At 36.5% G+C, this 27,013-nt stretch overlaps 1 protein-coding gene across 4 annotated transcripts in view; it reads right to left on the bottom strand.

Annotated features, from left to right (window-relative positions):
• Ctnna2 (catenin alpha 2) overlaps positions 1–27,013 on the bottom strand; it is a 1,081,443-nt gene that overhangs the window by 747,984 nt on the left and 306,446 nt on the right. For all 4 annotated transcript variants that reach the window (XM_047523044.1, XM_047523045.1, XM_047523046.1 and 1 more), the window contains exon 4: positions 7,307–7,473. In XM_047523044.1, coding sequence (XP_047379000.1) covers positions 7,307–7,473 — 167 coding nt within the window. The remainder of the gene's footprint in view (positions 1–7,306; positions 7,474–27,013) is intronic.

The following is a 27,013-nucleotide window of genomic DNA, read 5'->3' as shown; positions in this document are numbered from 1 at the left end:
GTTTGATCATTAATGCTTACAGCATAACCACACTTTATCTTTCTGCCTCCTTAAGGTAAGTTAGTGTTCTTGATTGAATTTTCTCTTTCCTGTTAACAAATGAACAGTAAAACAATTTCATCAGTAAACAAGAATGATTAAATGCTGGTTTCATTATTCTTAAAGTGCATAACAATAATATAGTTTGTGATATATTTCCAAAGTTATTTTCAGTTTGTACAAGAGAAATGACAACAGCTAGAGTCATAGAGTGCTTATGATGTGATAGACATTGTTCTAAATGGTTTACATAAATTCAATTTAGTCTCTCAAAGCAGCTCTTTGATGTTTCCCCTAGCCCCACTTCACAGGGCAAAGACTGAGATGGGAGCATGACTAACTCAAACTGCCAGAGACCTCACAGTCAGCAAGTGCAGGCGCCTGGCTTGAAGCCCAGGTAGTTTGCTCAAGAGCTCCTACTTTTACCTCCTGGGCTGTGCTGCATTAATTTCCCAAAAGGTTGGGTTTAAAAAGCTAATGACTTTAAGGTTTGATTGTGCAGATTTGCTAATTATGAAGACTCACTAAGAACTTTGCCCTATCCAATCAGCCTCCATATTTTCATCACTATTTCCTCACCATCTCTAAAACTGGCCTCTTTGTCATAACACACACTGCCATTTCTTTAGTTCAGCTTTTCATCATTTACTCACCAGGATAATTTCAACAGTATCTTAACCTGGATCACACCATTTCAATTCCTTTTCTACATTGATAACAAAATTATTTATCTAAATCACAATCTGATTCTAAAGCTTAGTACCACTCAGTGGCTGCCCGTAATACACAGAATGCTGTCCCAAGGCCCTCCACAAGCTGGCTGTCTGTCCCATCTGACCTTGTTGTTGCCTCTCCCCTCCTTCCCTCTGTGTTTCAATGCTCTTACAGCAGGGGCAGCTTCTCCAGCACCAGGTGGTCAGCAGTAGCAGAGTGCCTTCACTGAGACACCAGACTGTGAGCAGTTTTCCTCAATACCCTAAAGGGCCGTTTTTGGAAAGTTCTACTTGACCATGTGCCTCCTTAGTGACTTCTAGATCATCAAGTGACCCAGAACCATGCCTTCCAACATCGCTCTCTCAGCCCTGTAGGTGTGGACCCTCTCAAGAGTGCTCCATCTCAGCCCTAGGGCTAGTGCTGGTGCTTCTGACATTTCTACATTTCATAGAGGACTCTACTTTTTAATAGCCGATCTCTGGTTATTCTGCTATTAAAGTTAAGAATTCTTATGTGGAAGTTCCCTGTTTAGATAGCTGTGTGGCTTCACTCTCATTATTGGACAGGATCATATACCCCCAACTCTTTTGATGAAGCTGACTCTTTCCAGATACGCCTAATTATCAGGCTCCAGTTTCAGACTTAGACTTATAACTCTGCACAAGTAAAAGGCAATCATTCCACTGAGTTCATTGAGACCTGATCTTGAAGGTTCCTCCTTCCAGCCACGTCATACCTCCTGAATTGGCTGACAATATAATCTGGTGGAGCTGACTCCATTTCCCAGTTGAGAAGGGTAAGTTCTAAATTAAAAGGTCAGCATGTGCCATTTTCTCTCTACATAAATAATCTGGATACACACATGATTCAGAGGTCAATCAAGGCTAACAATAGTGTGGAACTTATGTTAAAGTTACATGGAAAGAAAATCTCCTCTTTTATACTATGTTTAATCTGGGAGCATACAGCTTTGAGAATGGCTGGCAACCTGCTTTAGATCATATGAACAGGGCCTACCAAGAGTAGCACCTTCAACAAGGAAAAGGAGATAGTAAACTGGACTTTGCCACTACATTTTTTTTTTTGGTAGTGGGGATTGAACCCAGGGGTGCTTAATCATTGAGCCACATCTCCAGCCCTTCTTTTGTTATTATTTTTTATTTTGAGACAGGGTCTTGCTGAGTTGCTTAGAGCCTCACTAAGTTTTGAGGCTGGCTTTGAACTTGTGATCCTTCTGCTTCAGCCTCCCAAGCTGCTGGAATTTCAGGCATGTGCCATAGGGCCCAGCTTCCATGTCACATCTTTAAAACCTGATCAAGACTTATTTGAAACAATTGCCTCTGGACTCAGCTGGTGAGCAAATACATTCCCTTTTAAAATATTAAACTGAGTTAGTTTTTTTCTATTATTTACCAAAGAAAGCATCATATTTATCTTCCGAATGAAATTACAGCAATGTTCACATATCTCCAACACATATTACACTCCTTTTTTGTTCCATTTTTAAAAAATTTATATTGTTCTTTTTAATTATACATGACAATAGAATGTATTTGGACATATCATAATACATGGACTATAACTTCCCATTTTTTGTTTGTACGTGATGTGGAGTAACTGATCATGTATTCATATATGTACATAGGAAAGTTATGTCTGATTCATTCTACTGTCTTTCCTATTACACTCTTTCTTAATGTCTCTCCCACTACCCTATAAAGTTTTGAAGGCAGGAGTCAAGTCATCTTTAAAGATACATATTTCATCACAGTGTTTTACATACACCAAGTACCAATGAGTATTTCTTGAAAAAACTAAGTAAATTATAAACAGTTTAGCTGCATGAAGTTAATGCCGTGATAGTTGCAACAGAAATGATATGCTAAGGAACTAGGGTCATAATTTTGTACATTTATAATTAGAGGCAAAGCTATTTTATACAAATTAAAATTCAGTCAAAAAAGTCACATTCTAACTTTAGGACTAAATGGTATCTACTAAGAAATAACAAGTTACTGGGGCTATATGCAAGATTATTTGATGCTAACATCATAAAAAGCACTGGTAATATTCAGATTAGCCTGTATCATTAATGACCCCAAACAATGAGACGGCAGAATTTGATTTGGCCTTTCATAGCCACGAATCAAATTTGACATTCTCAAGACATTGACTAAGTGGTTATTATATTATATTTTGTCATTCTATTTTCTAGAGGGAAATTCTCTGATAATAAAGAATGTCATTATTCCAGGGACTAGCCTGAGGACAGAAAAAAGGTGATTATTTTCTCTGGCATATGCATGTTTTGATGTATTCATATGTAACGTTATCACTCATACTAATAATTGACAATATAATCTGATTAAATTAATTCAGTGTCTAGGGAAAATAAATATCCCTCTTCATGACCACTGATTGAAAGGCAGGATTTTATTAAAATTGTGAATTGTCACGTATTCAACCTAACACACTGACAATGCCAACTGATTGTGGGATATACTAGGTGTCTGGTTGGGGAATCACTCACCAGGAACTTCAGTAATGAAAGTGATTATAATTATAATAGTGTCTGATGTATAAAAGATTACATTAGGTTTTCTCAAGAACATCAAATCCCCACATGTGGGGGAACTATAGTTGGGGTTTATATATGTGTTATTCCCCAAAAGGGAGGGAGACAATGAAAGAAAGTTCAGTGGTGAAATGGTTATATTATTATTGGTGGATTAATCCAATGATATGGATTAACTGGTCAGTAACTGTATACAGGTAGGGTGTGACTGGATTAAGTACAATACTGGGACTGGGAGTGTGCATTTGGGGTTTATATTTTGTCCTTGGTGAGCAGAGTTCTCCTTCCTGGTTGCCATGTCCTGAGTTGCTTTCTTACTCCATGTCCTTCCGCCATGGTGTTCTGCCTTACCCTGGACCCATAGCTATGGAGTCAGTTGACCAGGGACTGAACCTATGAAATTGTAAGCCAAAATAATCCTTCACTCTTCAAGTTGTTCTTGTCAGGTATTTTGGTCACAGTGACTCAAAAACTGACTAAAACAGGAACTATATGTCAAGCTACATGTCAAATCCCTGTGTGGCTTTAGAACTATATGTCACCCACTGTTTCATCACTTTCCTTCTGGATTTGAAAAAACAGCAGCAGCAGCAAAAACTTTTTGAAGTCATATTAAGCTCTAATATGACATACTAAAAAAGTATCCAATATTAAAGTGTAAAAATGCTTGCATGATAGAACAAGAACATCATATAGACAACTAACATCTCTTTGTGTTAAATGAGAAAAGCTCAGTAGCCACATGAATTTCGGTTTCCAAATATAACTGTAAGAGAACAGAATGTAAAGACCTATAAACTGTAAAACTACATAACTTGAGTAGAACCCTAATACTTTACTCATTTTCAGAGGCTAAATGGCATTCGCTCATGATTACTCAATTTGCCAATGATATCATGTTGGGGCGTGGGGCAGAGGGTGAAGACTGGTGTTACAGAAAAATAAATTGACTATTCTCCATCTGCCTGGTAAACTGTTGATGGATAAACATGGATGTACATTTCTGACAAGAATGAAAATTCACATATGTTCCTGTAAGTTACTCAGATATGTGAATAAACTAGATCTAGAAAAAGCACCAATAAACATTTGGCATATGGCCTAGAAGGTAAAAAATGAAATACTATATGTAATGGTTAAAGGTAAAATAGTTACATAGCATTTGACCTGGCAGGAGGCTGTAGGACCCATAGGACATTTCTCAATCTGAATGAGCAGAAAAATCAGTCACAACTCTTACTAAAATGTACTACACTTTTTTCCCATCATCTACGTTTTAGCATCCATATGGTAAAGGAAATCAATGTTTACTGGAATAAAACTTTAAGAAAGGTTCATATGACAGTTTCTAACTTGCTTCATCACAACATGTAAAGATACATGACATGTCCTTCATCCTAAGTCAGAAAACCAAAATAGATGCTTACAACACTTTATGAGAGGTTGTGCTTCTACAGAAAAGAAATAATATGATACTAAGCAGAACTGTGCACTATGTTCATTTATAATGATTTTGTTGACACAATGTCTTTAGGGGGTGGGTTGATACTCCATGAGATGAAACCTAGGCTAATCTGAACTCAAAGCGTGACAGAGGCCACAACCTCCACAATGCAGTGATGGCTACAGAAACTGTAGTTCCTCACTTGCTCCACAAGATAGCAATATTCCACCACTGCTGTTTGCTACAGAGGCTGCAGTCTAAGTAGAACAAATGAATTATTTAGTCTACAATCATTTTTAATTTTACTACTGACAGTCTGACAGGACTACTTAATATTGCTAGGTTGACCTTTGCATGAGTTTGTGCTAAATCCTTTTATTTTTTCTTATTTTAAGCTTCCCTTAATCTTCTGCGTGGAGAAAAGAATGCAATTGACTCTACATTACAAACTGCAGTGATATTATCAGCAGTCAGCACTGTCAAACAGGTGGGTAGAACAGGACTACAGGCAGCCACTGATGCACACAGGGTATCACAGGTTCAGATTTAAGGAGCACTTTCCTTGTGGGGGCAGATCAGGGAGAATATTTAGCCCTTTATCACCCCAAAGATTGTTGAAAAGGACCTTCCACAACATGACCAACAATGACACATGGGACAAAATATTAATTTCCTTTGGGTTTAATCCTACTCTCCCCCTAGGATAATGGAATCTATCTTTCTGGAAAAAAGGACTTTGAAGACTGAATAGGTTGTAAGGTAAAAACAAAATCTTTTCTCCCATACATTGAAAATAAAATTATTTGTAGCATAACAGATGCATGTATCAGTAAGGGGGTTGGAAGAATGACAGCCAGCACTATAAGTGGCTCCAGTGGTATTATAAGCCATATGTAGCCACCAATTCCCAAATACTTATTTTGTGCCAGACTCTGTGATTAAGTGCTTCCTAGGAATCTCCCCCATTTGAATCTCTTCATGACCTGAAGGCTGCACTACCATTATACAGATGAGATATCTGAGGTGTAAGAAGGATATGTGATCAGCTGGTAAGTGGACCCTAAAACGAAGCCCTGTTAGTCTGACTCCAGTGGTCACATGGCTAATCAAAATGCTCTACTGCCCCTCAGTATCTCCTGACGTAGGTAAAGTGTCTCCTCAAATCCTTCACCTCATCCAGTTGACACGAGTCATCTGTGGCTTTTGAAGGTCTATTCTCTGAGAAGAATCGAGGAAAGAGAACCCAGAACAGGTTCTGCCTTGTTCCTCAGGAACCTGCATGAAAACCACCAGCACTATAGTTCACTTTATGGTTTATGATAATGGAGGTTGGGCTGTAGATCTTGTATTTAAGAGTTTTCAAAATACTTAGGAGTTTTTGCATAACTTTGAAATCTTGACCTTTTCACTAGTGCTAATTCCAGTAAAGTAACTGCCCAAGATTTTTTGACAGACAACACTTATGATTTAAGATATTTCTTAGTCCCTTCTACTGAACGAATTTGAGAAAGGTGAGGGGAAAAGAGGCCTCATTATTCTTTTCCTAGCTCACCCATTTCCTCTTCATAACCTGCTTCAATTCAACAAAGACAGTAAAACTTAGATGTGCTGAAAGGCAACATGAAAAGTTTATAATCCCAGGGCTGGAGGCCTAAGCCAGCAAATGATTAGTTCCCCCCAAAAAAGAAATTCTGCATTTCCCATCCCATCATTTAAAGACCTGGAGGTAAATCCAAGGTAGGTGCCAACTTTCCAGGAACTAAATCCACTGAGGACATGGAAAAGGGCATCTCTTGGCAGAGCAACTGTGCTTCAGTATGTTTATTCAAAGGGTTAAATCCTTGTGATTGCAATTAAATTGTTTTCAGTAACCAGGAGAACAGAAAGGCCCAGCTGTCAATGTCTGGGGAGATTGCTTTAGTCCGTGTTCCAGTAAAGCCTGTGACCAGGGCAGGATTCCACTTCCATTAGCAAATTAAAAGAATTAAAAGGAACCATGACAAGCAAAGTACATGTGGATGGGGTGCACATATTACCACATATTACCACTTTATAAAGATCTCAAAATCCATATATATTCAGAAGAACAGATTTGGGGCAGATAAAATATATTCAACACATGGCCTTTCTAAGGTGGGCATAAGTGGCACGTAAGAGTTGGCCAGAGCCTCATTACCACATGAACCAACACAGCTCTGACTCCTGAGATAGAGTAAGGACAGGGGCACTGAGTCCAAGCTCTATGACCTAAAAGTACACACTTGCATACTCCAAGAAGTAAGTGGAAATTTAAACTCTGTTTTCTGTTGTTGTTGTTGTTGTTGTTGTTGTTGCTGTTGTTTTCTTAGGGAAGGAAAGCAATCCAAATACTTCTAGGATATATTACTAAGTTTAATTCTATTGTTAGAAAAATTTGGTGGTACACCATGTGGGTGAGTAACCGAGGGAGCTGTGTCCAACACAATTCGATGCTATAACATACATGGTCAAGAGTGCACCCATGTAAAGAAAGTTGGTAAGTTCTATATACGTACAATTTTCAGATGAGATAAAAGTCTCATGACATCCGCCATGTCTGCAAGGATGAGCAAGCGTGTTACAGCCGATAGCAAAGCCCTTGCTGCCCTCACCATGGTGCCACGCTTCACAGATGAACATGGGTCATCAGCAAACTCAGAGGAGGCGATCCGCATCGTCTCACCTGGAAGACAAACATGGACGGCAGAGTGGGTATATTGGAGGCCTTAAGGCTGGCAATCCTAAAAGGTTGTGGACACACTCTTATTGTTCTTATTACAAAACTCATGACCAGGTGGTCCTCCTGCTACCTCCAATACAACAGAGACCCTTTCATGACAAGCCTATCAGTGCACAATGGATAGGTACTATCAACACAAAAAAGTATATATTTCTTACTGAAATGTTAAACCATGCTTTCAGCATCAGGTATTTAATTTGATATCTCTAATAGGAGAGATGAATTTGCCCTGAGCTTAACCATCCTCTCTCTCAATTTCCCATGGAACCAATGGCAATTATTAGACAACTAGTTGAGGTTACCAACATCTGAGGGACAAAGTCAACTGCTCCATAGAGGACTTAAACTTAGGACACTGGCCTCCTTAAGACTTTAGTCTTAGTTGAGGTAATAAGACAAAAACAGTACATAGAAACCCAAGATCCAGACTTCTAATCATCTTCTGGCAACTTATTCTTTAACATATAGAACATGTAGAGAGAACTGAACCAACTCAACAAGTGTCATATTTTGTATTCTGCGCTGGAATTAAAAGGATGGCTGGGAGGATTCGTCTCCAAGAATTCACAGTTTCATGAGAAAACAGGTTTGCAAAAACATAATCGAATACCATGATTGTGTGTCATAGCAGACATAATTCAGAATGCAGGCAATGGGGAGGAATGAGTGATTGATTTATTCAGTATGAGACTAGTAGGGGAAAGCTGTTGGATTTCATAATCTACAAAAAACAAAGAGGTGCTCACCAGGAACACACAGGTGAGAAGGGCATCCTAGACAGATGAATACTACACAAGGCTCTGAAAGTCGGGATCCCAGACTGAGTAGGGAAACACATCTCTGTGGAAGCGAGTATGAGGAAGGCAGTTGGGGAGAGGTGGTAGAGCCTGAAATATCATGTAAAAGATCTGGAGTGTCTTCTGCCAAGAGGGGAGTGACATTAACAGATATTCATTTTTGGAAGATTATTTTAGTCACATAAAATAGACCAGATAGAACATGACTAGCACAGAGAAACCAGTTAACAGGGCAAATGCAGCTATAGTATGAGACAGCAGAGATGATGGTCTGGAACAGAAAATAGACACATGACACACAGGATAAGAAGGAAGTGTTAATGAGATCTCTGTGACATAAACAGTGAATCTGGGGATCAATTAGATGTGGATACAAAAGACAAGGTGGAGTTAATGAGGAATAATGACAATATAGGAGTCAAGTAGATATTGACACAAACAGATCCTATAAATGGAAAAGAGAAAGGATAATGATTAACTAGGAATGAGACTGATACTATATCAGTGAGTAAATATCTACCTGGGGAAGGAGGACTAGAAGAAACCATAAATGAAGCTTCATATAGAAAAATATACAGAGATATGAAAGTATCAATAAACTTCAAGAATAGAGTTAATATGACACTATTTAATTTAGGGTAAAACAATATATTCAATATTTTAATTGAAATGTTATACCTCACCTATTAATCAAAACCTAGTTTATAAGGCTAATGATAGCATTGAGAATCTGTGCATCCCATAATGTATCCACAGACACAAGGGAAAATAAAAAAAAAAATGCATCATTTTACAGTCACATTAGAACATAATGCAATTCTCTCAGTTGGTGTCATAGTTTTTTAACTCTTACAGTGATTATTTTTATACTTGAGGAATATGGCCATATAGGAAAATATATTATACTTTAGGATTTTTCCAATAGGCTATCATCTGTAATAAGCACATTACCTTGCTAACCAGCTTAGTCTTTATGCATAGGCAGAAATAAACAGCTTGATATACAACAGTGGTTTCAGAGAAACTTAAAAATTAATTCTTACACTGGCCCAATCTGAATTTTTAAGATGCATGGCCCTAGTGGTCTACACAAAGTTTATGGTGGAGACTGCAGTTAAGGAGATATATATTCAATCCAAGTGCCCCACCCTTCCCATGGGTTTACATAAAGCTCCTCCATGTAGCTTGAAAGAACATTACACATCAAGGCAAATCCAATGAGATACGGAGAGGATGACCACAGGTTAAACCAGACCCACACATGTAAAGTATTAATGGGTAAGTCAGCTGCTGTTGGAATAGAATAGATCCACTTATTCAAGACAAGGGGAGATGAACTGTGCACGGAACCTAGGGAGCTACATGGTTGTCTGTAGTAGACCACTCAGGCAGGACTAGTTACTCTTAGGATGGAGTACCCCAATGGGAGAGACCAGCCCCATCTCCGCCCAGCATGTGAAGACACTAGCATTACTTGAGGAACCATGCCCAATCAAATGGATTTTCTAGTTCAGATTTTCATACAGTGGGTCAGTATAATGGCACTTCATCCAGATGCTGACCATTTGGTTAGCAATACTGTGTCAAAGTGAGTAGGTCAGTACAGAGCTCGTAGGCAAAACTAATCAAGCTGGCAAACGCCCCCGTAAGTAGTCCAGCACATGTCCATAAGAAAGAGAGAGAGGGGTGAGGGGTGACAGCAAGAGACAGTCATATTATAAAATGGGAGTCTGCAAGTGGAAAACTCAGGTTAACCTCTCAGATTATTCTAAGATAAACAGGAGGTAATTAATTTCAGCTTATATTAAAGCTAAAAGCTCATTTTAAGCAGATACAAATAATTTCATATCCTTAAAGATTCCAAAAGAAAGGCAATCTGAAACCAGCAATAACTTTAATGTATCTTTTACCCCTATAGTTATAGGATTACTGAATTAAAACAGAAATCTACATTGCCAAATGATAAGCAAATTTATCAGGTGAAATAAATTATTTTCCCAGAAAACTCCTTTTTCTATAATACTGAAATATTCAACTAAGAACTAGCATAAACTTGTAGGAGTGGGAATGGAGCAGTAAAGAAAGGGTAACAGAGATCTGCCTGCATGTGTGTTCTAATATCAGTCTCATGGACTTAATTATAGACCTGACTCAGAGAATCATCTGGATGGTAAAACCTGTGCTCTCTTCAAGCCACCAATACCTGCTGGAAAGAAAAAACTAACACAACCAAATGAGAGACCAAGGGGAAAATCCACAGTCAATATGTGTGTGTATATATATATATATATATATTGTGGTGCTGGGGATCGAATCCAGGGCCTTGTGCATGCAAGGCAAGCAACTCTACTGACTGAGCTATCTCCCAAGTCTGCTAATATGTATATATTTATTACAGGCTTAATATGTATGTATCGCTCTAAACACTTGACATATTTTAACTCATGAATTAAAGAGAAATAAACACTTTAAAGTGACAAAGACCTGTATTCAGAACTCCACTCCAACTGTTTTAAATAAGTTAGCTTGGTGCCTTTCAAACTTTGTGTTTCAGTCCCTCAACTTTAAAATGGGGATCAAAATAATGGTCTCACAGCTTGCATTCAAGTGGAAATTACAGGTGGTGCATTCAAAGCACTTGGACTAAGGTCTTCCCCATAATGGAGGCTTATGTGTTATTATCATTAATACCACTACCACACTATCATCTTGATCTTCCCCAACACAGTAAGAATAGTTGGCAAACTGGCAAACTGTTGGTTACAGATTTAGAAGTATATTTTTTGGATGATTCTGCTCTTGTGTTTCTTGCTTAAGGGCAAGAATATATCTTTAAAAAAAAAAAACCTTTTTGTTTAAAGTCTGAATATATTTTTTTAAATGATGCTTGACTTCTAAATCAATTCTTGATCCAGTTTCTAGAATACTCTGGAGACACTGCACAATCATGCAGAAGTCTGAAGTAATAACAACTGTGCAATGATGCAGGCTGTGGGTAATACAGGGAAGAAGGAGTAGTGTGCAGAGAACAGTCCAAGGTAGGTTAATCATGTAGAAAGAAAACCAGGAATCAAAATGGTATAGGCACCACGTGGTTCACCCGTTAAAGAATTAGCCTGCATGGGAGGTAAGTACTCTGTAAATACTTGATCATTGAACTACTAGAAACTATGAGAAGGAAGGAAGAAGGGATGGTGAATGTCTGGGTTCCTCTAAGGTAAAGAAACAGTAAACCCAGAGTTGATGATAGTCCCAGATGCAGAGGAGGGTTTAACTTTTCTTTGTACTCTTTCAGCAATGACAGGCAGGGGGCCTGTCCTCTGGAATCAGATGATCAAATGAAAAAGAAGGAAAATGAAAGTCACAGAAAAAATGCTGTGAAAGAATAAGAGCAGATTACAACACACAAAGCCAAGGAAAGGGAGAAATTTCAATGTACATCTCACACCTTCTGTGGTGAGACACATTGTCAGGATTATTATTATAAAATAAACATGTGCTCCTTATGAGGATTAAAAATCACAGACAATTAAATAAACCAAAATAGCACCCACAGTTCTTATAAGCAAGGACAGACAGCACCAAGGAATATCTGATGAATTGTCTTCAGGAAAGTTCTCTGGGCCTATATTTTTAAGCAGCATTTTTATTTTTTACCTACAACATCTACAATTGCATATCTTCCTTTGTCTAATTATATAAAGTCTCATATGTCTAATGACATTTATTCTTTGTTTAATTACATTAATTATCCAGCACATACTGACAGCTTATGTACTTGATGTTTCTTTCCCTATTACAAGATTCTTAGAGAAAATTAAAGGGCCAATGTTCCCACCCTCTTAGTTATGTTTCTGCCCTTTTCGTGGTAACCTTTGCCTGCCTCACAACTTTTTCCACATATATTTTTCTTGAGCTACAAATCTTAAAAGATTCTGAAAAATGGAATCTTTACAGCAATGCAGAAACTACAAAGTGTTTTTGAAGAAGAAAGCAAAATTAGTGAGTTATAATACCTGAGCATAAATTTTTTTTGAAACAATCAAAAATCTAGGCGTATGTATGAATTTCACCCCAGGGTGGCTATGACTCAAATTCATGATTGGGGAAAAGGTCAATAATCCACAATCATAATTTTTGAGGATCAAGAATAATAAAACCCTGTATTTTCTCCAACAAAATTCGCATTAAAATAAGCGGTTTCCTTTGGATACTTCAAGCCCTGAACATCTATAGTACTGCCAGGCACAGTTTAGATCTTGTCAACAAAGAGGATGACAATATTTGGCCTAACTGTGCAGCATTCAGAAGAAAGACTTCTCTACTTAGATTTTTTTTGTTTTAAACTATCAAACTACATGAAAACCATGCAAATACTGTAAAATTAGAAAGCTGTCTGTTCCATTGTCATTCAAGCAAGGGTAGGAGGCTCTGCTGTCCTCTCTTTCTCATTTTCCTTTTTTCAAGAAACACTTTGAGGTGCAGATTCTCAGAAGCCTGTTGGGACCACTGTCTCAGGAATGACTGTGAGAGTGGAGAATTTCAGATCCCTATGGGACCTACTCAGTCTCACATTAACAATAAAGACAGAGAAGTTCTGGTGGAGAGCAACATACAGGAGTTAGGTGGCCTATGGGGACCAGCATTCCAGACTCTTGACATCCCAATCAGGGACTCTGACCACAATCTAGAAGTGGATGTGAGACCAACAAAGCACAATGTATCACCAATCAAAATTGCTTCACCTAACAAAATCCCAGTATAGCCACATGGCCTTGTTATAGCCCTGTTTCAGGGACTTGAGCAGTTCTGAAGATAAACGTGTATTCTCATTTGGTCAGACCCAGTGTTCTTTACCAAGGATTGATAATTGAATCTGTCCAATGCAATTTCCCCCCCCTATCGAGATATGTTCAGTATGCAAAAGTACAACAAATGTCAGTAACTGATGATTAAATGTATTGAATGTTATGAGCTATTAAACATCGTTAGAGACAGTAATGTGCCACCTTGCAGAAGGCACAGATCATTAAGCGTATGGATTTTAATTATTTCAGCTGTAGCCTTTTTCTGAGTTGGGAGGAGAGGGTGCATTGCTGTAGCCAGAAAAAAAAAAAAAAATCAAGCAGCAATATGGCACACTTCACACATGAGACCTTTACAAGGACCTGTTAAATGTAGCCATAGCCACATACCATAAAAAATTGATTATTGTCTTGGGCTCAAATGCAATAGAAGAACATAAACTTGGAAATGTTTTTTAGTGATGTTCTAAGTATTAAAAGAAAGAGGGAGTATAGATGACCAATTGTGAACAAAATTACACTTAACATTATTGTTAAATAAAGAGAAAAAAAGGCAATGGGCATGTACATTTCATTATATAATAAATGTATTTCTGTACAATGCACTATGCCAAATATATTTTAAAAGCCTATTGTAAATTAGTTGGTAAAGCAAATAAATATCCAGTAACCTTTCACATTGATCCAAAGTTTCAATAATCCCATTTATGCAAGGCAAGTCTCTCTATAAAAAGCAAGCACTTATTTATGTTCTTAAGTCAATAAATGTTTCTATTGATCAGTATCTCTATTCTACAACCATGACACAAAAAAATCAAAACTTACTGAGATGTCAGTAGCCTGATATAGTATTTGGTAGTTGAAGTGTGAATTCAAAAACCTTTTAATGTGATACGGAAAACAAAATACAATGCTACAACTTGCATCGACATGAAAGAAGCAAATATATAATATAACCATCAAAAATGCTGCTTCTAATTCTGAATGACAGAGGCAGGCAGCATCCTGGATCAAGTATTTTGACATACGAATATAAAGGATACCTTGATCTCTTCATGTTAATTAAGGTACTATGCAAAGAAATGCAGTGAGAGGGGTGAATTTAATGTCCACATTCCAGAATTTAAGAATAAAATAGAGGACATGATGCAGTCAAAACTCTAGCAAATTGCAAAATCCAGTCATGACCTTTAAAAAAGGAAAACCCTCTGTCTTCCCAGTAAACCCTTCTAATTTGAGATAGTTTAAAATGTTAATTTTTTTTCTTCTTCTATTTGGTCTTTCACATGCTCTTCTGAACCACATAGAAAAAAAAAAAAGGTAATCTCCTTTTCAATAGAGTAGATGTTGAGAGAATTTTTTAAATGTCCTTTAGTGAGAAGGGAATGGTCAAAATGAACATTCATCAGGTATTTCCTGGGAACAAATGCTGCTTTGTATTATGAAAGGGACAATGACAGAGACAGGAACAAACAACTCCCCTGAGGTTTCCAGATGCTACACACCTACCAACTCATCTTTTCAATCAGTGTGATCAGTTTGCTTTTGTTCTATCTTTGAAGCAAAACTAATAGTGTAAGTATAAGAGTTCTGCATCTGTTTTAGAGGGGATAGAGCTGGTTTCAAACACATTTGAAAACAAGACAATAACAAGTCACTCCTACAGCTCAGTCTCTCCTCTGAGCTTTGTATTTGTTACAGTTTACTACACTTTGGGGGAAACATTCTGTATTTTTATGTAGTTCCACAAATCCACAACTGTTGCCAACTTGCTCCTTATAATTGAAGATTTTTTATATCAGTTTGGATGTCTTGGTATTATGCTTATGTGGATGTATTTGTAAGTTACTATGGAAGCTCAAAGTCATCATTAGTAAACCTAAGTAGCCTAGCATCACTGATTTCATCTCAACTAAAATATAAAGACAAAGAAAAGAAAATGGAGAGGACCAAAAAAGTACCTCATATAATTTGCATCTTACAAACTTCAGCTAAATATACTAGGTTTGAAATCGCTACACAGTGAAAGAGCAAGGCAACCTAACTTTTTCTAAAGTAGACCTTGGCTAAACAGAACATAGGAAAAATTCCTATAATGAGAAAAGTTGATTAAAGATAGAAAATTCTATCACACATTTCAAAATAAGAAACAAAAAAAGTTTCAAGTAATTGGTATAATGAATATAGTCAACAGTGCTGTAAAATTACAGCTCAATTAAGCTATATTTTAAAATGCAACATGGAGAAAACTGATTTTCTTCACTGGTTTGTAGATGAAAAAACAAGAATTACCAGATTCTAGGATTGAAATAGCATGATCTTCGCTTTAATTTCTGACCTGCCACTAATTTTCCATTCATCTGTGAAATGTCAATTTTTTATATGGGATTATAACCACACCTCCTCTTAACTAAATAGATGAGATAACCATGTCACACATTCTTGGTTTTATATAAAGAAAGTTCAGAGAAGATACAATATCTACATTCACATTACTACATCATTTATAATACAACAGCAAAAAAAAAATGAGTGCCAGACCTGGTAACACATAATGAACAATATTGATTTAAGGTAACTCAAAACCCTAAATCCATAAAGATAAACAGTTAAAATGTGCTAATCGATGCTTTTTTCAATTTTGTAATCAGTAACTGTCACTAAGGTCATAAAAGATCTCAGAAAAGTTTCTCTCCTTCCAACTCAAAAGTACGTTTTAAAAATAAGTGGTGTATAGTAAAAACAAACATCAAACTTGAAGGGTAAAATTGTCCCAACAGGATGACATGTGGCTTTAAGGGTGAGGAAAATCTATGGGATTATGAGTAAGGAATTGGTAGTCCTATAAACACCACCTTAGTTTGCAGGGCTCATGGTGTGATCATCTCTTTGTGTGCAAAGAATATAGTCATGTATCATTTCACTTATCTTGTTAATCATTCCATAAGCATTTATTAAGCATATCCTAGGTATTAGACTCTTGCTAACTCCTAGATATTCAAGATAACACTTGTAATTCTTCTCTACTTTTAACCTAATGGTTCTGAAAGACAAACAAGGATCATTTGTAGAAAATCTACAGAGAAATGTCCAGTGAGCAGATATTTGGAAATTCAAGAAAGAAGTAGGAACAACTACACTTAGGGAGTTGGGTATAGTAGTGGGGGGCATAGTCAGCTATCATCATAGGAAAGAGTGGTCAAAACGGTGTGTGTATAAGGAAATGAGAGGGAGAGGAGAGTTAAGGAGTTCAGGTTTCTCATCCATTTTCCCTCCAATGGTAACTCTTAGTCATGACTCTGACAAATAGTAGAGATCAGTCACATTCTGCCCATTTCCCACTCCCAGGGAGATGGCCAAAGGACAAAAGGTGTACATGAGAATATCCAGGGAAAATATATTCACTACTTATTCATTCTTCAATTCCAAAGGAGCTGGTCTAAGTCAACAGTGAGAATATAAGACCCCTCTAACTTCCAACTTCAAACTTAAATAAAAGTGGGCTTGAGGGGGTCCAAGATTCCTCTCGGCTGGGTCCTATTTGTTTTTTCACTAAGATTTCCTGTTGCATGAAACTGGAGGCAAGTGTGGAGAGAATTCATGGAATGATGAAGATGATGACGATGACGATGATGGTGAGATGGTGGTGATGTGGTGATGACAGCAATCATAATAGCAAATCCTGACACAATACTTACTCTGTTCTAGAAAATGTTCTGAGAACTACATCAACTAATTTAATCTTTATAGAAACTCTAGCACGTAGTTACTATTCCCGCTTTATAGATGAGGGGACTGAGACGCTGAAAGGCTAACAAATTTGTCAAAGCCTAAAAAACTTTAGGTAAAGGGATGATGATTTTAATCTAGAAAGCCTGGCTACAGAATTTGTGCTTTAAACCACTTCCAAAATAACATGAATGGTTATATGTTCACTGAAATAATAAAAACCAATAACAAAAACATGGTTAAAACAGCAATCAGAAATGTGCATTTTTATATTTGTTTTATGGCTATATTTTTGATAACTAACCAATTAAAATAAAATCTAGACACTAAAATGATGTTCGTATTATGCTGTAATTTTAAGGAACTGAACATTAATGAAACAAATTTGTAAGGGGTTATAAAAAGTAGGAAATAAGGAGAAAAAAATATTACCACTTTACTATAAAATCATACAAACACTTGTCCTGATTCAGAGCTGTTCAACTAACAATACTGTGAATATTATATTGTGACCAATTTCAATTCCTTTGCTTTCCCATAATTAAAGAGAACTTTTAGAATGTTCCTTAGCCAGAGTCAAGAGCAAGCAAAAACATCTGACTTTGCTTTTAGCCTATAAAGGATAATGATTTCCATTGTGATGTCCCAGTTAACATGTACTTATTAAGACTGAAGACATATCTAAAGGCCTGCTGATTGTATAAATATCAAATACTATTCTTCAGAGGTAAGCTTACCTTATAATAGAATGAGAAATAGACAATCATCTGTAGATATTAGTTTGCATCTATTTTGCAGAGTTATGTCTACTAATTAAACCAAAAGAAGCAGCTAAAGAGAACTAATACTTCATCACATGATAGATTTTCATGAATCATCTTAAATTCCCACTTCTGTAAACATACAATTGAGTTGCATTAATAGCTCCTCTATATTAGAAATGAGGGTTACTCTCTTAGTCTTATTAATTTTTACATGTGGAAAAGAAGGATTAAAGTTAAAATGCAAATATTATTTAACAATCCTCTACCAAAATATTAAGCAAACAAAAAATGATCAGTAAGACATCCTTTTAAAAGGATTGTGTTTTGCTTCTGAGAAAATATCAATGGAGAACTAGTGCTCTGATTTCTTGCATTTTAAAGTCCCCGTTTTGACATTTTTTTCCTTGTTTGACCTGGCATAAGTTATTTGACCTTTCTAAGTCTCATCAGTAAAACGAATACAATGTACATCTTGTCATAGGTTTATTTTAAAGGTTAAATGGGAGAATGTGAGAGACTGAATACCAAGAAAAATACCTGGAAATACATAAGAAGCACAGAAAACATTTTTATAAATGAAAAAGAAATCCTTAAGATGGATGGATGGATGGAAGGCAAGAAGGAAGGAAGGAAGAATAAGGTAGGAGAGGGGAAGAGTGAAGGAAGAGAAATTACAAGTTTGAAATCAGAACATAAGTAGATTCTATGATTCTGAAGCATTGGTGTTTTTGGAATTATTGGTCATCTCAGTAACTTAGCTGGAGTTTTAATGACCACAGAATAACTTCAGATAAAGGAGTATAGGACAGAAAAAATAACGTGAATATTTAAAAGCATCGTTAGAACTAGAAGGCAATTTAACAAGATGAACTATGGGTATCACACTCTGAACAAAACAGAATTTCTTTTAAAATAATAGAAATTGAATCTCAAAGGAAGGAATAAAGAACAGATTAGACACAATGAAGAAGAAAATTAGTGAGGTAGAAGACAGCTTAAGAAATTAACCAAAAAAAAAAAAGAGCAAAAAAGTCAAATAAATGAAAAATAAGAAAAAACATACATAGTGAATATAGAGAAGGTTTCTAGCATAAGTCTAATTGGAGTTACCAAAACAGATAAATTGAATGGGAAAGAGTTAGCATCGTTGAGATAATTGCTGTGAAATGTCCATATTTAAAATTAAATATAAATAATCTCATTCAGGAAGCCCAACACATAGTGACCAAGATAAATTAAAAGAAGTCCACATCTGGTGACATTATAGTAAAATTAAGATCAAAGGATCTTAGCTTCAGTAGAAAGAAAAGACAAACTGTGAAAGAAAAGAAACACTGTACTGACAGCATCCTTCTCAAAGGCAAATTGAGAGCAAGAAGATAGAGATAGAATAATGGTGAGTAAAATAACCAGCCAAGAATAATTTTATACGTAGCTAAAATGTAGTTTAAATGAAAGCAAAATAAAGACAGTTCTAGAAAAAGGAAACAACTTACTGCCAAACACATTTATTTAAGAAACCACTAAAATTTATATTTCATAAAGAACGACTGGTATTCAGAATAGAAACAATTTTAAAAATTTAATGAAATAATTTGCATAAATAAGGTAGCCCAGTCTGTGGCTAGCACACAGTAAACAGCAATAGATAATAATATGCCATAAATATAATAGTAGTACCAACAAAGCAGAAGTAGTAGTAAACTTGCAATAGTTTTTTGCTAATATATTTACTCTTTAATCTTCCACATAATATCAATCATAACCTATCCTATCAACATACACACAATCTATGTCTCACTCTGTGTTTTCATATAAATGGGATTCATGTCCCTGCTGATCTGGACTTAACAAAATACATAGTTCTCTCCATTCCCAGAGTCGACATCATAATCAAAATTATTAATATATCACCTAGACCTTACCTATAGGAGTGACCAGGGTGTCCTTCCTTTCTTTCTTCCTTTTTTTTTTTTTTTAATTTTTGGTCTCATTTTCTACTTTCCATCCATCTTATGCTCAGGTTCAAAAATCATCAAGTTAGTCAAATCATGAGAATCAAGACCTATAAGGACCCATTATCATTCCTTCATCATTTACTCAAAGCCTGTTAGGTTTTAGCTTATATTGCAGCATTAAAAAAACCTAGCTTTCACAGCACTCTCCCAAGCTCCTGCTCTGCTTTCTCTACCCACCATCCCTGTACAATCTTCCTTCCATGAGCACAAACTCTCCTCTGACCTAAAATGTTTCTGCAGTACTCTGAGATGTGGAAAACTAGCCCACACAATTCTAGTCCTTCCATATAATACACAGTCATGAAATCCCTTTGTTAAATCCTCAACTTTTCTTAAATCCTTAATAAAATATTAGACAGCTCAATGAGCATACTTTTAATATAAATGCATTTTCGTATTTTTAATCTTGATAGTCATGATTATACTGATTATAGTATAACTTAAATGGACTCAATCTCTCTGGTTTACTTTTTTCAATGATCTAGACAGCAGAGAAAGATCAACAATATAGAGGACTTGGTCCCATATTATCAGAATAAACATTAATAATCAGTCATAAAAATAAACATCTTAGAATATCATCTTACATAGTATTATTATCTATTGTTCAACTGGACAACTTAAAAAAAATAAATCCTGTATGGGATTTACAAATGTCTGAACAATAAAAGTATATATCTTTTGGAGAGTTGCATTATTTCCCCATAGACTAAAACTATTTATAAACTATAATTCCAACCATTGATTTTTTTTTAAACAACTTTCTCCTTTCTAACAGTAAATTATGAAGTGGGAGTGTATGGCAGATACTGGGGAGTAAGAAATAATGCACAATATCAAAGAGAAGAAAGAAAGTTTTCTCTGGTAACCACCCACCCTGCCCATGTACCAACCCCCTGCCAAAAAAAATCACAGAATTCTTTTAAAACCAACATCCCATTGCCATCATGATCCTTTGGGAGTCCATTCACAAAAAATATTATTCAATGGGTTGAATTCAAATGAGTTGAACTGTGTCTCCCTAAAATATTTATCAATGCCTGTACCCTCCAATACCAAGAGCATAATTTTACTTGAAAATGTCTTTGCATATGTAATGAAATTGAGATAAGGTCATATGCAATTAAAGTAAGCCCTGAGCCAGTATGACTGATATCCTTACAGAGGAAGAAGAAAACAGACATAGACACACAAAGTGCATTATTTGATGACAGAGGCAGAGTGAAGTACTGAAGCTGAAAGTCCAGCAACAGTCCAGAATTGACAATAAAACCACAGAAGCTGGGAAGATGTGATGAAGAGTTCTCTACTACAGGTTTTAGAGGGTCATAGTCCTGAGACACCCAGATTTTTTGTCTTACAGGTCCAAAACTGTGAGAGAATTAATTTTGGTGGTTTTCAGGCACCTGGTTTGTGGTACTTAGTTATAGCAGTCCTAGCAAATTAACACAATGGGAGATACATGTACCCCTTTTCTGAAAAATGTTGCATTATCTTTTTATGTACTATGCATGTCCACTTTGATTATTAGATCACTGAAAAATTACTCAACCAAGGTATCATATAGGAGCTTGAACAGGTACCAATAAAATTCACTCTCAGTAAAATTTTAGTCATCCAGGGAACAGCCTTCCAGAATCGCAAGCTTCTCCAGTGACTGCTGACCTCAAGATTGTCAGGGTTAAAATGTAACCAATTTAATGAGAAAATAAAAAGTACCTTCCCTGAGTGCCAAGGGAGAGAGACATACTGCCAAGAGGATCTGATGCTCCAAAGACTAAATCCAATGGGCCTTGAATGGTTGTCATGCTCTGATTGGCAGGAACTAGCTGAGAAAAGTCATTCTTTCCATTCAAGGCAAGGAGTGAGCCAGAAGTGGCAGGAGGCAGAAGGGACAAGAATTAGAAAAGTTGCAGATCAGCAATGGCAGCAATGAGAAATGATGCTGGGCAATGAGCAGTAGACACAGGAGCATGCCAGTCAGTAACAAGAAAAGAGAATCAAAGGTAAAGACAGGCAGGTCTGCAACACAGAAAGCATCAATGGTCCTTCAGGTCTTGTGTCTAATGGGTCACATGGAAGGGAATATCGATCATCCAATAGCTTCATGTGCTGGGTAACTCTCATAGTCACTCCTAAAGATAAGTGAGTAATGACTGAAACACTTGGTCATTTCCCTGCTTATGTTATCTGATTGATTTGAAATACAAATTTCATTGCTATTCCAAATATATCTAAAATCATATGAGAATCTTCCTTAATGAAGTAAGAAAACAAATCCATATTTCTTTATTTTTATTCAGGCTTTATTTAAAAACAACCTGCATTCACCTTCCCAGGAAAGCAAATTTCATAACAGCTCTCAAAATTTACACCTCTTTGGACTGGGGTTGATACTCAGTGGTAAAGCACTTGCCCAGCATGTGTGATGCACTGGGTTCGAGTCTCAGCACCGCATATAAATAAATGAATAAAATAAGTGTCCATCAACAACTAAAAAAAATTTAAATTTTTTAAAAATTTACACCTATTTATGATTAGGTTATTTAACATTTCAATTTCTAGGTTCATATCCACAAGACACTTCTACATTTGCCCACAAGGAGACGTGCACAAGGAATTGTTCATTGCAGCTTGTGTTTCAGGCAAATGTTGGAAACATTTTTAAAAGCCCAACAATAAGAAAATAACTCATTTGTGCAGTCACTGGAAAAATACAAGGTAGTCATAAAAAATGAACAAGCTTCATGTAGTTGATATGAAGTAGTTACAAAAAATGAACAGGGTTCATTCCTGGAATTAACTTGGTGATACTTCCAATATAATACCAGTAATAAGAACATTAAAGAAATTCTAAGCAATATGCATTATTTATAATGGATCCATATAGGGTAAAAGGAAATCAAAAGATTCTTAATGACAAGACTGATCTATGGTAGGGTTTAATAAAGAGAAACAGATGGAGCTCTTTCAGGAATACCTGTTTGTAGTGTTTTATTGGTTTCTACTTGGAAATTAAAACATGATATAGTGCACACCAATAGGAGTACACTGACTTTTCTGGGTGACATGCAATATGAGTACACTGACTTTTCTGGGTGACATGCAATATGAGTACACTGACTTTTCTGGGTGACATGCAATATGAGTACACTGACTTTTCTGGGTGACATGGTATAAAGAACAAAATAATCAATCCTCACTTATTAGAAGTATTTTCTCCACCAGTGCACTGAGGGAACTGCAATCCCCTCTCTTACCCTTCACCTTCTAAGTATCTGAGGAGTATGTGAAAAGGTAATGATTACTGGAATTAGTTCTTAAATGACGATTTCCACTAAAATTTACTCTAGGAAAAAAATAGAAAGGTGCTGACATCATTAATCAGGCAGACTCTGGCATGGGAAGGGATTCTTCTGTTGCAAAAGGAAAGAAAAGAGGCTATTTTGCAAAGGGAACAGTAGGCTGGGGTGAAGGTAATGGCCCTAGAGGACAAACTTCTGCTTCAACATTCTGCCTAGGTTCAGCCTATCTTTTTGATATAACCTCATTTTTAGCCACGTAAAAATTATCATGAGATCCATGGAATTGGGTTCCAAAATGTTTGGAAAATTGCAATCTGGTAAATGTTATTTCCAAAATAATACTAGATTAAACAGATTCCAAGTAACTGGAATATCAAAGTTTTGATTAAATTCCCAAAATAGAATGCCAGAAGAAAGTAAATGTGTGCCCTCGATCCTTTCTGTTAGTATTTGTTGAGCTTGCTAGTTTGTATGTTTATTAATATGTTTACTAATTTATCTTTGATAAGGCTCAGAAATGTTAACTAAAGTTTAAATCAGTTTCATTTCCTGAGAACAAAACAAATAAAAAAAGGAGAAAGTACAACTATAATCAGTAGCAACAGAAGGCAAATAAGATCTAAAATGCACAAGAACAGTAAGAAGACAACAGTTGATGGAGAAATGGCTGGGTATACTGTCGACAGGGTCACATCTGGTCCTGGTACTCTTGAATAACCATCATGAGACCTTATGCAGCACACAGGAAGCCGTCAACAAATGCTCATCCCGCTTAATATTCATTGGTTCACGAATGCATGTACTGTGACTGAATGCCAAGATGAAGTCAGGGACAGGTCTGCTTTTGTTTGATGCCCATGAAGACAAAGGGCTGATTCTCCATCTCTCCCAAGGTCTCTTCCAACAAAATACAGCATGAAACAACCAATGACTGAACTATTTATATAAAGATAAGGGCCAGAAACTGCACACCAGAAAACAGTCAAGTTATGGAAGGTGAGGAAAGATAAAAACCAGGCCAATGTAAATGTAAATGGCATAAGAGAGAGTATCTTTGTAATTCAATTGCTGTTCCAAAATAACTTGCTCAGGTGGACTTTATGAAAAAAGCTCAGACAGCTTTATGTTAATTTGATATAACTGCCAGGGAATGAACAGTACTAGATTAGTCAATGCTCTATAAAAATCATCAAATCTAGAGTTGACTCACAACACTCACCATGCGGAATTAATTATGTATCATTTCACATAATAGCTGTGGAATACTTTCAACTTCCTCTAGGTAGTAGAGAATGCTTCCTTTCCAAGTTTGCTCCACACTGACCGTGGCCATGGGCAAGGCAGTCCGTTCATTGTAGAACTGTGCCAAGTGGATAAGTGAGATTGAAGTTGGGGGTGTACCATAGAACTCACATGAATACAGGATCCAGTTGAAAGCTTAGCAGGAAAATGACTACAGGCATTTCTTTTAGGGCCAACACCTTATGAGAAAGCCAAATCCTTTAAGGAATAGATGAACTACAATTTGGTTTCATATGCCTGAGAATATTACTGAAGAAATCTGAAATGTTCACTAAACAGAAAAGAAAAACTAATGAAATGCAAAAATTGTTAAATCAACTGCTTGAAATTTATTGGAGTATTTACAATGTATTAGAGGGCAAAAACAAATTAAGAGGAAATGAAAAGAAATACTGATAAACTGGTATGCAAACTCTTTTTTCAAACTGAAGGGTAGAAGAATGAAATTGCTTGGTAATGATTTAAAAAAGTGTATTCTCAGTGAATAAACACTGAGAACAAAAGAATCCATCTAGAAAAATGACAGTAGGAATTGGAGATGAGGCATGAGAAAATGGCAGAATTACAAATTACCTTGCAACAACCTCTATGAAAGAAAACCTGGAAGACTACCTGAATGAGTTATCGAATTTCCTGATGTGATTTTAGAGTCAAATTATATTAAGGCAAAGTTGTGAGAAGGACTTGTTTATTCTTAAGCTAAGCAAATCAACTCAGGCAGGAAAATACCTTGTTTATCTAAAAACATTAAAAAAAATGGATAGGTCTGTAAAGGTATGTGAGGTTGTTTAAGATAAGAGGTTGAATGATGCAAGGCATTAAAATGAAAGTGCTGCAAATAGGACCAGGCTGGAGTTAGTTTAAGGGAAGAGCACATGAAAAACAATTGAAGAATAGCCACAAAATAACTCAAGGAGAAAAGAAGCATTTTCCTTGTTTCCAAACTGATTTCAGTATTTTTCAGTTTAAGAACTACACCAAAATTTAATAGCTCTTATAAAACATCTTAATTTATGGTGATATACTTTGTTTATAAGGAGGAATAAAATTAGATTTTTTTCTAAAATTAAATGATTAAGCCAAGTATAGTAATTTGTCCTGTTAAGTTCACATGGTTCAAAAAGACAGTGATTTATGGTTTTTGAAATTGTGCACTGAGAATAGAATAGAAGAGGGTGGGGTGTGGAGTGGCAATATGCCATATTTGTAATTAAAAGTATTCCAAGAGACAAGCCAGCTACCACTAGATCCTTTTTTAAATTAATAATCACAAGTTAATAATTTCAATATTTAATAACACTCACATCCTATGTTGATTATTCCAGGTTTAGTATTTCAGGTTTGATATCTTTCAGGTGCAGAATGATAAAATATCTTTGGAGATTCACAGGGTAAGTCTCTGGGAAGTGTCAGAACAGAGTAATAAGAATGGGCATTGGATCAAACCCAGGCAGGTTGCACTTAATTTGTAGCCTCCATAAACACCAGGGCCATTCTTTTTACAACCTGCATTTGTCATTTTGAATGGAAGCTGGGAGCTCTGGTTTTCTGCTTCCTGCTTCTACACCAGCTTGTCAGACACCTCAGGCGAGGAGCCATATTGCTTTCATTATCTTCCTGGGGTAGATCACAATGTCAAGTACAGGTGAACATTAAATAAAAGCTCATGGATGATGAGTGCCAGGATCACACCTGGGCAACACCGTCAAGCCAAGTTCCCTTCGGGAGCCCTAGAATTATTATTTGTTTTGCTTTTAGTTTTCCTGTAATTCCCTGCCACTTATCTGCTTTCCACCACTTTCACTGTGGAGCAGGTCCTGCTAAAGGCTGACCCACATCCCCTCAGAACTTCCCTATGCTCTGTGTGCCCTGAGATTTTTCTGGACTTGAGAGTGGAAATAGAAATGAAACAATGCCAAATCTACACCTTCTACCAGCCCATCATCGATTACAGACAAGAGTTGACACCAGGGATAAAATACCCCATCTACTACTTGGATCCTCATAGGATAACTCTGAGTCATGTTTTATTTACACTGCATCCCTGACATTCCTGGTCACATCCACAGGTTGCAGCACCCTGCCCTCTCCAGGTACCCTTCAGTGTTTCCTGGGATAAATAAACTACTTGCACTGGAATCCTTTTTTAAAGCGTTGCCTTCCAGAGGCACAAAAGCAGACACTCCAATGAATATCTGGGATTGTTAAATAATGGAATTAAGGCCCTTATGCCATAGGATGCACTTAGACCACCAGGTTTACCAATTTCCCTAAGGGGAATATGAAGTGCCCTTTTTAAAAACAGACATGAGTGAGCAAGTGAACAGGATGTTAAATAACTAGTCAGCCATGAATGGCTGAGCAGAGAAAAGACAATGAAGGGCAACTGAAAACTACAGAAAACCTTATCTGACAGATAAGCTCCTCGAAGACAGGAACTTAGTACTTTAAAAACCTCCCTGAGCCATAATGACATCCTCTTAAGAAACTATTGTTTCAAGATCCTTTCCAGCACTACCAGGTATCCTGGACTCTCTCTTACTACTGAAACTATAACAACTCCCTACCTGGACAAGTAAAACTTTAAGACACTCACAAGGAAAGCTTGCTGAGGGCTATTCCAAGGGTCATAAACTGATTAAGGGGTAGGAATTTGAGGCAAACAAAAGGGACTCAATTTCCTTATACTATCCAAAACCAAGCATCACACCATCCTCTCTGGGAAGTATTCCATGCAGTTCCTATACTGTCAGCCAGAAGTCC

Source organism: Sciurus carolinensis, chromosome 13 (genome assembly GCF_902686445.1).
Source record: "Sciurus carolinensis chromosome 13, mSciCar1.2, whole genome shotgun sequence".
In the NCBI taxonomy this organism is placed as follows: Eukaryota; Metazoa; Chordata; class Mammalia; order Rodentia; family Sciuridae; genus Sciurus; species Sciurus carolinensis.
The sequence above is the reverse complement of the archived record's forward strand: the minus strand, read 5'-3'. Positions and strand labels throughout refer to the sequence as shown.